Genomic DNA, 13,620 nt, shown 5'->3' with positions numbered 1-13,620 from the left:
GGAGAAAAACTGTGCCCTGGTGGCTGCAGGACCCTTCACACCTCCCTGAAGCATCACAGCATTAACAGCACTATCTAATAATGAGGTTCTCCTAAGATTTAGAGCGTGACAGCGTGATCTTGCTCCATCAACATACTTCACTCTTTCCATCCTTCCAGAGTTAAAATATGGTACTGCCCACAGACTTAGAGACTCTCCCCCCATCATGAATTTAACTGGTAGAGAAAGCCCCACAATACATTTGATATGATTTACCACCTATTTCAACAACTTGAAAACACTCAGTGACACAAGGGGAAAAGACTGTTCCAGTGATTTTCTTCCCACTCAATTTTAGATCCATCATGTTCAAATTTAACCCGGACAATAACTCAAGAATTCTGGTCTCAAATTCTGAAGATTTCTGTTAAGGGACCCAACACAGTAAGCTGGACCTAATACAGCAGAAATCAGATGCTGCAAGTACTACAAAAGGTGAAGCAGACACAAAGGTATGCAGCTCAAGAGGAAATAGTTCAATCATGTCAGGTAAGAATATGGCTTGTAAGTCATATTCTTACATTTGGCTACAGCTTCCCCTTTTTTCCCTTTCATCCTGCAAACTCAGTGCCTTCATCCAAATTAAAAAGCCTTACTTGCCATCTTGGACAGATTTATTTCATGTGTTATATCACAGCAAACAGTGCTGTGGTAACTTCCAGCTGTGGAATGCTATGACCAACAAGGCAATCAGTGCTGAGAGATTTCCAGGGCACAAAGAGTACTGTAATTTTCTTACCATTTGAAGTCTGCAAATAGCACGAATGTGTTGCTACTTCAGAAGCAGTATTTGGCCTGGACAAAGTATAAATCATGGAGAGCAATGCTATTAAATAAGGATCAAGTGGTCCAAAAACCCCTTTCCTTTTTGTATTAGGACATGAGTTTGAGCTGAAGCACCTGCTGTGCCACAGAGAGGCACCACAACTGACAAGTCTCTCCAAGGTGACTGCCTGGATATTACTTTTATAATAAAAATAAAAGTAATAATAGATATTACTTTAATATCTATTTTAATAGATATGACTTTTCAGGAGCAGACCTAAAGAGCCAACTGTTTGTCTCAACCATGCCATGGTGCTGTGAAGTGTTGCAGTTCTGAATACTCAGCTTTTCCCTGTAAAACACTGTCAACAACCTCTTGACTGCTTGAGACAAATATTTTAGATTTCTAAGAACTCATTAAGCTCCTCAGAAACAACACCACTGCCTTAATTTCAGCTGCTATTCCAGAGCACATTTACTTCTGGTTGGCAATTTCTATACTGTTCACACACAGAAACTGAAAACAGGCTTCCAGAAATTCATATTTTTTATTAGTAGATAAGTTAAGAAGGATTGGCACTGACTTGATGTGCCTGGTATCTGAGAGGATCATACAGTACAACACGGATTGACATCTGATTTACATCCAGAACACTCACCTCAGACAGGCCAAGGCAGACACACACATCATTAAACAAACAACCAGGACAAATACCAAGGACAGCTCACATTACAATCTTGTGTTTTTATCACCCCTGTGATATATTACAGTCCTGTGACTATGTCCAGATATACAAGCTTGATACCATTACCTCTTTTCCTGTCTTCTAGAGGACACAACCTACTTTCCTCCTAGAATTCAGTATCACAAACTCACTGCTGATTTGGTTAGGTTATTGCCTAAAAGCATCGTGCTTTGATAGTCATACATCACTGCAGAACAATTTACTCAGTCCAACTGACCCAGCCTCTTGTCAAGCCATAGTTTTGGCCTTCCTATATTTTGTATTTTCAGCATGTCACTGGTGTGTATGGGTAGCTTAAAAAAAAAAAAAAAATCCTTATACTGTATAACTTACATTCACCTCTCAAAACTCCCTGGGCTTTTGTCAATTTGGCTTCTGCTCCCCTTTCCTGCATTCTGTAGTTGGCAATCAATTTTTCAGACTAGACATTTGCTCATTTGCAATATAAAAAGGGATGGGAGGGATGGTGAGGGAACAGAGGTAAGAATACTAAATCCAGATCCCAGCCGAGTTCCTCTACAGATCAGAAACGACACACAGTCCATCACCACATCATGGAGGGTCAGCTTCGAGTAAAGCCATAGATAAAGGAAAGCTAAGAGGTCTTTGAATCCTTTGTGTAACAAGGAATTGCAACTGAAGATTACAGTACAAACAGCTGATGGGTTTGCAAATGCGAAAAACTGACAGACTTAGCATCCCACCCATTTCTATCAGAAAAAAAAAGCCCACCTTAAAATATTTAGATTTAGCATAAGATCATAGAATGAAACAATGTGTGCCCAATTCGAACAAGCTATCCTTGTAGGAAGCTTGCAATTCTGATTTCAAGCTTTGAGTTTATTCCAGAAATAGGAAAAACATACAGCCTTATTCACTAACGAAGGTTTTCTGAATAAACATGCAAATCAGCCCCAAAGCTAATTACCCAACAGAAAGGAAGTGGGTTGTTATTACATATTATACCCTAAAAATAACAACAGGAAAAAATAAAAAATTCTATGTCCAAGCTTTAAATGCGAGGCTTTGGATGGATCCCAAGGGATTTGTTAAGCCCTACCACACCTGGACAGCTCAATTCATACTTCCCACCTTTGACACCTGACATGCAAGTACCACATCTCACTGATTACAGCCACCTTTGGAATAATAGGCTTCTGCAACCCTGTCTTCCTTACAGCTTAATAGCTTTCTTTACTTTTCCCTTCATCTTAATCCCTAGTGTTCTTTAAGCATCTCACATAGACAAGAAATACGTCAGTCATATTGTTACCTGCTGAGAAGAGAGAAAATAGAAAAATCTATTGCAAAATTTTACCTCAGTAGATATTTACCTTTATTCCTCCACCTCATCTCAAATCTGTACCCAGCAAAATCATTTATAGGCTTTTCTGTAACTACTTTCATTCAAGACTGGGGGCCTTGCTAGGGGAATGTGTCTTTCAGAAAAAAAGGGGAACGTGTAGCTGTCATGTCTCTTGGACTGAAGAAACAAAAATTAAAAAAAACTTGCACCCTTGCACTGCTTGCACCCTTTCACAATAGCAGCTAGGTTAAGAGATTGCCTTTACTCTTTTATACTTCTACATTAAGGTATGCAGCTCAAGAGCCTATTTGACTCACCTTTCTTTTGTCTTCATCTGCAGGGTCAAATCTGAAAGTGGCCCGATTCTGTAAGCAAAGACAAGAGTTTGTGTTTGTTACATGCACAGCAGCTGCTAAGAATGTAATACCTGCAAAACTATTCAAAATTTCAGAGGTCTGGTTAAGCCCAGCCTCAGATAATGAGGCTACAACCATGTCATACTTTTCCCATCCTCCCCAACAGCAAAAGCTTCAGTAAGTGACTCCAGTGACAAGTTTCACAATTACTACTGGTGCAGAGCAAGCTTTTATCTGTGGGATCTGAGTCAACCACCTCACACATGGCACTTGACAGGGTGAAAAATGAGAGACTGCCTTGTGTTTTACACATACCTCATTACCCAGATTCTTCCCCAAGCAGATCTTGCTTACAAGCTTCTGACTGCTCTGACTGTTCCAAACCGGAACTACCACAGCATCATCTTGCCCAGAAAACAAGTAGTAGAAATCAAATAAGCCTTGCTACAAAAACTACCAGTTTCTGTGTTCTAGCAGCATCCAAAACACCTTACCAACAATTTGTTTCTCTGGTACAGTTAAACACAAGATAGACATGGTCTAACAACAAGTCCTTGTTTTTTATTATACACTTCAAATAGCAGTTTAGTCCAGTTCTATGTTAGTAGAACTATGTTAGTCCTGAAGAATGCTATTAGTGAAATATTACTCATATGGCAAAAGTTATTCTGCCAGACAAAGAAAACAGAACTAATACCAGACAGTTTTCTTAACATTTTAAAACTTCCAATTAAAATTATCAAATATGATAAACAGCTTCTAAAAAAATAAAAAAAAAAAATCTCAATTTCTACTTCTAATATGGAACTTGCTACATCATGAATGTGACTGGAAAACAAAGTGACTTTCCATAGCACATTTATGGGCCTTACCTTTCGTGAGCCAAGCTCACAATTACACAGAAAGGCCTTGGACATCTACCCAACCACCAAAGGTAACCAACATCAGTTAGAGCCTTGAGGATGGTAGGAAAATCATTCCCTTCCTCTCTCAATAGTAGGCACATCATCTCCTTCCTCTCTCCTACAGGGTGCCCAAACAGACCACAGGAGTTCAGCAACATGCCAATCAAAAGCAGGTGAGCATTAAATGATGAGAAATTAACCAAGAGAAAGCAACCTTTATGTTTGCACATGAACATTTTTGCAAATTTACAAAAGCAATGTAGTGAGAACAAGCAGTAGAAGAACAGAGATTTGGAATAATCATTGCAAATTGGCTAGCACAGAGAAACTCCAACAGCCCGATTCATTTATCTCATTATGGTTATTCTATAGGCAACTGCACCTTGGAACTACACTTGATCCATCCCTCTCTTTTCAATTAAAGAATATTTAATTTGTGATTTGGGAAAAAACTAAGGAAACCTAAAGCTCTGGAACCTGGAATACTCTGCCCAGTCTTTGCTGGCCCATAGACAAAGTGTCAGTAACAAAGTGTATGAAAAAGAGATGGAGGAAATATTATTAAAAAGTTTGAAGAAATGCAGTAAGAGCAATGTCATACTGAGACAGCACTAAAGTTTCTCATCCCACTCCAAAAGTATTTAGCTACACATTTAACTCCAAGACTTCATGCAAATACTTGATATGTCAGAATAGAAGCTACACAAGCTCTCACTCTGTCCTTAAGGATTCAACTCAAGCCTAAATAATTCATCTGGGAAAGCTGCTGAAAAGGCATAAAATCCAGTACAGGAAAATTAAGAAATTATGCTTGTGCATGCTTTTTGACAGAACACATTTAACTTGGGCTCATCTTGAAGGGTAAGGATGGAGACAGAAGGTTCCTTCAATCAGAATCCTTCCTCTGTACCTCAGAGGTCAGCAAGTTAAAACAGATGTGTCGCATGAACTCCTGATCTACCAATCCTTCAGAAAAAATGTGCCTGCAGCAGCATCAATCTCTACCTTTGAATTTCACATGCACAAAGGCAGCCTATGTCAAGACTGTTATTCAAGGTTCTTCTACAAGCCCAAGTTTGAGTGAAGAAATCAGTTACTGCCATTGTTAGATGTAAAATATATTGCACTTAAGATAGCAAATTTCAAGACACTTCTTGGAGGCTGAAGAATACCTACATCACATCTACATTCATTTGACTTCTCTCCTAATCACAAAGCTATGAAACTTTAACTAAAGATCCGAATGTTCATTCCTGTAACAGATCCCTAAATTTCAGTCAATAATTAGTTCAACACGACTGCACTTAAATTACAGCCAAAGCCAAACTCTGAGTCAGTACCAGCTTTAGAGACTTGTGTACCAGTCACACAAGCACCTATACAAAGTGCAGAGATCCACCTGATGGGCTGAGACATAATCTTTCAGAATGGACTGCACTGCTCTACTACAACCTAAGTGTCAAAATGCCCGCATCAGGGGGGGGGGCGGTAATATAAAATCCACCCAACATCTATTTTCACTTTGATTTTCACCTGCCTACATTAGCAGGAGACCCTTCCACTTCTTGACTGAAAATACCCATATCAGACTACAACAGCAGCAGACCCTTACTACTTTTTCATACCTTCCGGCATTAAAAGCTCAACCTGCTCAAAGCTGTCTTCCCCTTTTGCTTTGTTTGGCCAGAAACAGGGAAAAATGAAGCGAAGTCTGCCAGCCCACATCACACACAGCCCCTGCACACTGACACGGTCACTGTCCGGGCGATGGAAAGCCCTCGCTATTCCCGGTGACAAAGGGTTGCCCACAAAGGGGAGCACCTCAGGCAGGTGGGCAGGTACCAAGAGCCTTCAGTGTTCTTCCGTTCAGCCCCTGCCCAGCGGTATACATTGGGTATACAAGGTTAAAATACTTGAGAGGCAAATATAAAATAACTCTTTTTACAGCCCGATCACCGATAACCCACACTACCCGCTGGGCACGCAGAACGCAAGACCGAAGGTGCCGGGGGCCGAGCCTGGCAGTGCTTTGTGCTCCCTTGGAAGTCTGCTTTGCTCCAGACGCTGTCCTGGCTCCCCGCCCCGGCAGTGCCGCGGAGCCCCGCTCGGCCTGAGGCCGGGAGCGCACGGCAAGGGCCGGGAGGCTGCGCCGGGCAGGGGGCGCGGCGGTGAAGCGGCGAGCGCTGGGGACCCGCTGCAGAGCCCAGCCCGGGGGGGACCAGGACGATGCTGGCAGCGCTGCCGAGGGCGGGCGGGGCGGGGCGGCGACATCGCCGGGGGAGCGGCGCAGAGGGGAGGGGGATGGGACCCGTTACCTCCTCGTTGTACCGCGCCAGGACTCGCTCCACCGCCTCGGCGCCGCTGCCGAGCCCCTCCACGGCCTCCAGCACCGCGCCCAGCTCCGGGCCCGGGTCCGGGCCCGGGTCCGAGCCCGGCTCCGCGCCCGGCTCCATGCCCGACAATCCCGTCCCGCCCCGTCCGGCGCCGCCAGCAGCGGCCGCGCCCCGCCCCGCCCGCGCGCCCCGTGCCCCGCGCCCCCTGACGCGGCCGACGCTCCCCGCGGAAGCCGCCCGGACCGGCAGCCAGCGGCCTCGCGCCATTGGCTGGAGGGGCCGGCGGCGCGCACCCCCGAGCCCTCCGATTGGCTGCCGTCCGGCCGGCCGGCCGTTGCGGAGAGAGGACTCCATCTCCCAGCATGCCGAAGGGCGCGGCGCGCCGGGCTTTGTTGCCGCGGGGCACGATGGGGGCTGCAGTCCGTGCCCTCAGCGCCGAGCGCTCCCGCCGGGAGGAGCGGCGGTAGCGCGCTCTCGGGATGCCCGGCGGCGCAGGGCACTGCCCGGCACATCCCTCCCTCCTCCTTTGGCTTGTCCGATCGTGTGCTTTCTGCGACCTGCCCTGTGCACACCCTGTCTGTCCCAGGGCGAAGGGCTGCCGCAGACACGTCTGGCCGCTTTTTCCAAATCTTTTAGGTCATTTGGCTCCCACCGCGGGCGAGGTCTGTGAAGCCCCTGAAGCGGGGCTTGGCCAGAGCGCCTGGCAGCAAAGCCAATCCCCTTTTCCTCAAGTCTAACCCACCAGAGCAATGGAGGTACACGAAAAGTCTCCGTTCTGTTCAGGAGGTGGCAGGGAGGAAGGTGGGCTGCACCGGCAGAGTCGAGCAAAGGTGAACCGTGTCTCTATAAAAGTATTGCAAGGCCGTGGGAGTAAACCACACAGAGCAGATAGACAATATTTCCATACTTAAAGTGCCCTATAATCGAAATTAATTGTCCAGATAGGAGAAAATTATATATTGAAGTTAATTAAAAAAACCCCAAATATGTTCATACGGAGCTGTGGCCGGTCTCTCCTTGAAATCTTTATTCCTTCAATTCCGGAATCCGTGAGAAAGAGGAACCTTTCCGTGTTAAAGAGAAACCTTTTACCTAACAAATGACCGGTTCCACAGTGGAAAACGCTAGGGAAGTTGCACCTGCAGATGGACAGGGCCCAGAGGTGGTCAGATGTGACAGTGCATGTCTGCAGTATTTAAGATGCAGACCCAAACCAGAACCTGAATTTCCTCCTTAGGGATTTCTTGCCACAAGAACTGAGATATAAATCCAGAACAGCACAGTCACTGGACTGCAAGGAGTAACAAAATCCGGCCATCCAGTGTACAGCCATTTCTTCTGAGTCAGATCCCTCTGTAAACTAATGCAGTTTTGGAGAGAAACCCAATGAAAAAAAAGTCTTTTGCTTGTTAGATCTACAACACTATAATAAAGTATAAGCCTGCTTAGATTTACTTCACAGCACAGCAAAACACTCATTTTACTTGCACATATCAAATTAATTTTTTTTTTTAATTACAAAACCTGAAAAATAAAGATTAGGAAACTGTTACTGCCCTTTAAAAGCACATTGTTATTCATCATCAGCGCATTTTAGTTTCCACTTTATGTAGCATATGAAGGATTAGGATTTCAGAGAAAGAGAGGGACAGAATAAATTGCATCCTCTATCAAAGAATTGCCAGACCTTTTCAGATGGGTGCATACCATGAGCCCTTCCCAAGTTAGTCAGCTTTATCTAAACCTTCCAAAGCAATGTCTGCCCCTGAATTTCATGGGTTTCAGGGTCAGTCACAACAGAATTGTGGGGCTGAGGAGGTCAGAGGCCATTTTTGTCAAAGGGTACTGACCTTAACAGCAAGAGGTAGCCTGACAAAAACAGGATTCATGTTACTGAATGGAGTTCTCACTGCTCTTCCCCCGCTGAGTCTTTTTTTCTACCTGGTAATGAAAAATTTTGAAGAATTGTAATGGATTTTTATAGGCATACATATATATATATATATATATATATATATATTTGTGTGTGTGTGTAGATTTATTTAAAATATTAAATGTGTTGTGTCAGTTATGCTGTAATATATGAGTTTCTATCCTACTGTGTATATATCTATCATTTGTTATATGTTTTAGCCCATGAAAAAGATCATGCTTTTATAAAAATGTGCATTTGTTGTTAGGAAAAAAGAGAATGTAAGCAAGAAATTAAAAAAAAATAAAAGGAAAAGGAAATGAGAGAAAAACATGAAAAAAAGAGAGGAAAGAGAAAGAAGAAAATAGGAAAAAATAGCAGAAGAGAAAAAGAAACTGCAATTGAGACTGAATATTTCAGAATGCGGTATAAAAATTTCTTCAGCAATATTTGCATAATCACATATTTACTTTATATGCACTTAAATACACAGCTAGGCAAGAAACTCCAACTTTTCGTTTCCATGGTCAAGGGAAGGGATTAAATAACAGCCTGCAGACTCTGACTCAGGAGGTTTGGCAGTTTGTACTGGGATGATTTAAGACATCCTTGCCCCTCACCAGACATTGTACCCAGAGGTTATGGTGCTGTCCCGAGCTGCTGCACTCCCCAACCTGGTGCACACCCTGTGACCTGAGAGCTGCTCTCAGGTTTGTGCTGCTGTGCTGGGGTCTGAGCTGCAGTGGCCCAGGATGAGACCTGCTTTCCCTCACAGCTCTTCTCATGCAGCTGATGGCCTCTGTTTGACCGATCTATATACTGCCCCTCATGAATGTCTGCTTTTAAAATCCTCATCAGGAAGCAGTTCAAAGGTAGTTGGAAGTGCACATTCACACTCTTGTGGTATCAACACAAGCTTCTAAATTAACTTTAAAAAGGAAAAAAAAAAAAGACTGTTTTTTTTTTTTGTTTTTTGTTTTTTTTTGCAAAAGACTTTCCAAGCTCTATCTGACTGATGATGTTCTTGTCTCTTTTTTATAAGCAGCTTTGTGGTGACGCTGTTGATCAGAATTTCCTCTCCCAGGATGCCCAGGATGTTGCAGTTCTCCACTCAGAAAGGTTTTATTATTTCTGGGTCTCACACTGGGTCCAATATCCCTCCTCCTTCCTAAACAGTCTGCCTGAGCTCTTGAAATCGGGGTAGCAGAGCTGTTCCCAGAGGTGTCGAAGGATATGGAATATTTGTGTGCTAAAATAGTCTCATTTTCTCCTCTCTTTCAGTCAATGGGGATTAGACTTCCTTTGGTTTAACATTTTACTGTAAAAAAAGAGAGGAAATGCTTCTGGCTTCCCTTGAGTGGGGTGTTTGGGTTCATCTCCATCCTGATCCTTCCAAAGACCCAGCCTTGAGTTACTGGTCAGTTCTACCCACAGACGTCTCACCAAGCTATCTGGATCTTGGAGGGACCATGGCAGGTCATGATCACCAGTCCATCAGGCAAGTGGAGGTGCATCATCCATTTGCCACAAATTGTACCTGTTCTCGAGTCCTTCCTTGGATAAAAACATACATGATGACATCTAACATTTTTTGAAGGTCTGCAGCTTGTAGAAGTTTTTGTATTTAAGTAAATTTAACTGCCATCTATTTACTTTCAAGAACTTTATTTGGGTGTGAAAATCCCTCATATATCTTGCACAACTGTACAAATAACACTTATGTCCATTTTAGGCATAAACGTGGTTATCATCACACTGGGTGCTATCAAAGATTTTATTTACAAAACAATTACTAAAATGCCTGTTGTCATATTTCCATTTATTTATTTCTTACCCATAGGGTAATAGGTCCACCATAATTGCTTGGTGCGTTTTATAATACAGAAGAAAAAAGCTATGTTAATAAAAACTAACAAAAACTCACAAATAGCTACAAATCTGACAGAAAATGTCTAAGAAAAATTCTCCCCAAAATACAATACATTTTTCCACACATACACAGTACAGAATAACTTCAAAGGCACAGCTTTGAATTTTGCTTTTGTAGACGTATAGAGAATCATCACCACATGAAGGAATTGAGAGAACAGTTTCATACCTGTCTATAGATAATTAAGCAAATTATCGTGTTTGCATTTTCGTTTTCCTTATATAATTGCTTCATATCATCATATTTAACATATGTGGCTCTGAATCCAAAATCTTCCCAGTCCCCAAGTCCCTTCTTACCTTGTCATTACTGACCAGAGAAGTTAGATTTTTCCAGATTGTGCAAACTCAACACAAATACATATATAATAAGAACAATAGTCAACTTAAGGCAGTGTATAATTCAATGCTACATGTCTTTTCTTCTCTTTTGTAAAGATCAAACTTACTGGATCAACAGAAAGGTGCATCAATATACAAAATTAGGTGTAAACTGAAACCTACAGCAACATATGTCCTTTAAGGAACCAGATAGAGGAATTGATATGAGTAAGTGATGACTTGGCAGAATGGTTTTTAAGGAATGCATTAAGAGCTTTAAAGAAGAACAGATGATGGAGTTTTGCTGAGGGTGAATTTCCTGTCCTTAATTCAAATTATAAATAGGTCCCATTTCAGTCCTTTTTTTTTTTAAGACTCATTAACATTTGTCAATAAGAGAGGGGGTAAAAATGGCTCACTCAAACTGAGAGCACACAGGGTTGGCCCAGAATTAAAGAAGGCACAGATCGGCCCAAAAACGGTTTAGAACAGCACAGAAGTATTTTTCGGCTACAGGAACATTCAGTTGTACTGGTCTGCAATCTGCCCACGTTAGGAACTACATTTATCTGCCCGGGATCTTTTCCATTTTCACCTCCCTTGAAGAACGTCCATGAAAAGTCCCACACGGCACGAAGCTTCTCTAACTCTTGTAAGCGTGTGGGCTTAGCTGATACCAGTCATCTTCACTTAGCCCAGCCTGTGGTGGCTTCCCCATTGATGTAGGCAAAGCCGGGAAAGTGTTGCATGTGCTCGTACTCAGAATTCCTGCGCGTTGTCAAGGGCGTGTACATGTCACTGGAATTCCCGTATCTCGTGGAGTGCATGGAGGAGCTCGTGTAGCAGGAGTTGGCAGCTGGGACCTCTGGCCAGCGCGGAGTCACTGGTGTGGGATGCAGCCTGGGAGTACTGCTCATCAAACAGGGCTCCATTCTTGATGTTGGGCCATTGAAAGGGTACTACAATTAAAAAAAAAAAAAAATTTAAATTGAAGAATCATCTGACACATAGTTACTTTTAAAATAAGGGCTGGCAGTGTCACAGCTCTGCATTTAAAAAAGTCAAAATCATGTGAATTAGAAGCTATCCAACAGCAAGGTATCATACTGAAGGTGAAATATCAGATAGCCAGTGTCTGCTGTAAACCAAAGTTTCAGGGAAAGTCTTGCGAAACACTGATTTTAAATATTGAATTAATTTATCAAAATGCTAGATATGTCTGGGAGGAGAAAAATAGATTGAATTAATTTAATTTTTTTTTATCCCACTTTTACTCAAAAACTTGCTATTTAATAAAAATCAGAAAATAAAATGTCCCAACTCTTCCTCACTCAAGTGAGCTTTGAGGGAGAGGAGCAAAAGCATCTTTATTTCTGAGAAAGTGCCTTCCCTTTAAAGTGTTCACAAGGCATCAAGAAAATGGTGTGGTCTGGCCCCGGAGCCAGCAGCTAATTGGAGGACTTATGGAAAGAGTCAGACAGGAGAAGGATCCTTCTACTTCCCAGCTAATCACAGTGACACTTGGAAAATAGAAATAAAAGAAATTTGACGAATGGTTTCTACTAAGGAATGACAAGATAGGAAGGAAAACAGAACAGCTTTTGCCCTCTATAGCCACAGGCTGCTCAGCAACAGAAAATAATTTGTGCTTGGGAGGGCTTGCTCTGCATGCATTTATCTTTCTGCCTGTCCTGCAGGAGCAGATCATCTGTCTGCTGTGTCTGAGAAATTGCTCTCCCTGCTTTGTCCCCGTTATCCACGTGCATCACAGAGATGGTGAGGATCCCTGTTACGCTTGACCGGCCATGTATCTTCAGACCTTCTACATTTTACATCTTTATACCTTTTCTGCAAAAAGTGTCACATTTCAAATTTCTGTTTGTTGGATTATTTGGCATTGTGGTATTTCTTTAACTAGAAAGCTGTCACCTCAGACTATCACTTCTGACACTCACAAACCTTGCAAGCTGCATGCCAAAGCTTTCTATGGCTGCAAAACCCCTTCCTCATATTTTGGAGGCTTATGGAGAGGACGGCTGGAGTAGGTGCTCCTAGGAGGGAGGTAGCAGAGATTCCCTAGGGGTCTCATTACATTACTCCACTGTGGATGGGCCCGGGGCTAATCAGTTGCATAAGCAGCTGTTACGTAAGCCCAGGGCAATTGCAGCAGTGTCTCCATGAGGAGTTTGTGCTGTCTCCCTTCAGACCACAGCCTGAGGAAGGCAGCCCAGCCTTGGTAAACGTATTTGAACAGCTCACAAGCCTCAGGCAGCTCAGAGCCACATGCTGGCCGCTCCCAACTAGAGAGGAGAAAAAGAAGACTTTTTGACCAACATACTGTAGTTATGTGATTTAGCACATCCCTGTGTGTCCTGGGGAGACAGGCCAGTAGGCAGATGAGAGGGAAGACATCAAAGGTGTTATTTAGCCTGAACTTCCCATCACAGCTGCTGAAACGGGGTGTTGAACTGCAGTACCACCCTGGAACATTGACATTACAGCACTGTCCTGCCAACACTGACAACAGGTCTATACAACACCATCTAAATTTCCATCTTCACCCCAGAGAAAGTTTTTTCAGTAGGAAAGTTCAGCAGAGCTTACATACTGAGTGTAAAAAGCTTTCTATTACTTTGAAGGAGAATCAAGTTTTCAGACTTTTTGGCTTTACAAAAGCTTTCATTGAAGATGAGAACTTCCAATGACCAGCAACAATGAAACTTAAGCTTTGAAGCAATATGTGGCCCAAGCTAAAAACTTTCTTCTTTGTCTTCAGTAGTGTTTTCCTTGATACCAATTATGGTGGTCTTTGCCTTTATTACCCATTGGTCTATACTTGAAATCACTGTAGATTCTTGTACTAAGGAGTGTGCTTACAACAGGGTTACCCTAGACTTCTGCCATAATACACCAGTGATTCTCTCGTCTTCTTCCCAAGTGAAATAATCGATCTGTTCTGTTGTTTACTATGGCAGAAGCCTTTGCCATCCTGACTCAGTGCAATTTTC

General features: G+C 42.9%; 2 protein-coding genes across 2 annotated transcripts in view; both read right to left on the bottom strand.

The window, feature by feature from the left end:
• LOC131573587 (synembryn-B-like) overlaps window positions 1–6,615 on the bottom strand; it is a 32,179-nt gene extending 25,564 nt beyond the window's left edge. The window contains exons 1-2 of the mRNA XM_058827678.1: window positions 6,433–6,615; window positions 3,174–3,221 (exon numbers count right to left, since the gene is read on the bottom strand). Of these exons, the coding sequence (XP_058683661.1) occupies window positions 3,174–3,221; window positions 6,433–6,570 (186 nt within the window). The 5' untranslated portion in view covers window positions 6,571–6,615. The remainder of the gene's footprint in view (window positions 1–3,173; window positions 3,222–6,432) is intronic.
• A 4,409-nt stretch (window positions 6,616–11,024) lies between these two features.
• Window positions 11,025–13,620, bottom strand: part of LOC131573196 (transcription factor RFX4-like) — a 53,660-nt gene continuing 51,064 nt past the window's right edge. Inside the window, exon 16 of the mRNA XM_058826917.1 lies at window positions 11,025–11,571. Within this exon, the coding sequence (XP_058682900.1) occupies window positions 11,299–11,571 (273 nt within the window). The 3' untranslated portion in view covers window positions 11,025–11,298. The remainder of the gene's footprint in view (window positions 11,572–13,620) is intronic.

Source organism: Poecile atricapillus, chromosome Z (assembly GCF_030490865.1).
Source record: "Poecile atricapillus isolate bPoeAtr1 chromosome Z, bPoeAtr1.hap1, whole genome shotgun sequence".
Taxonomy (NCBI): Eukaryota; Metazoa; Chordata; class Aves; order Passeriformes; family Paridae; genus Poecile; species Poecile atricapillus.
Note: the sequence above shows the minus strand (reverse complement) of the source record. Positions and strands in the feature narration are given on the sequence as shown.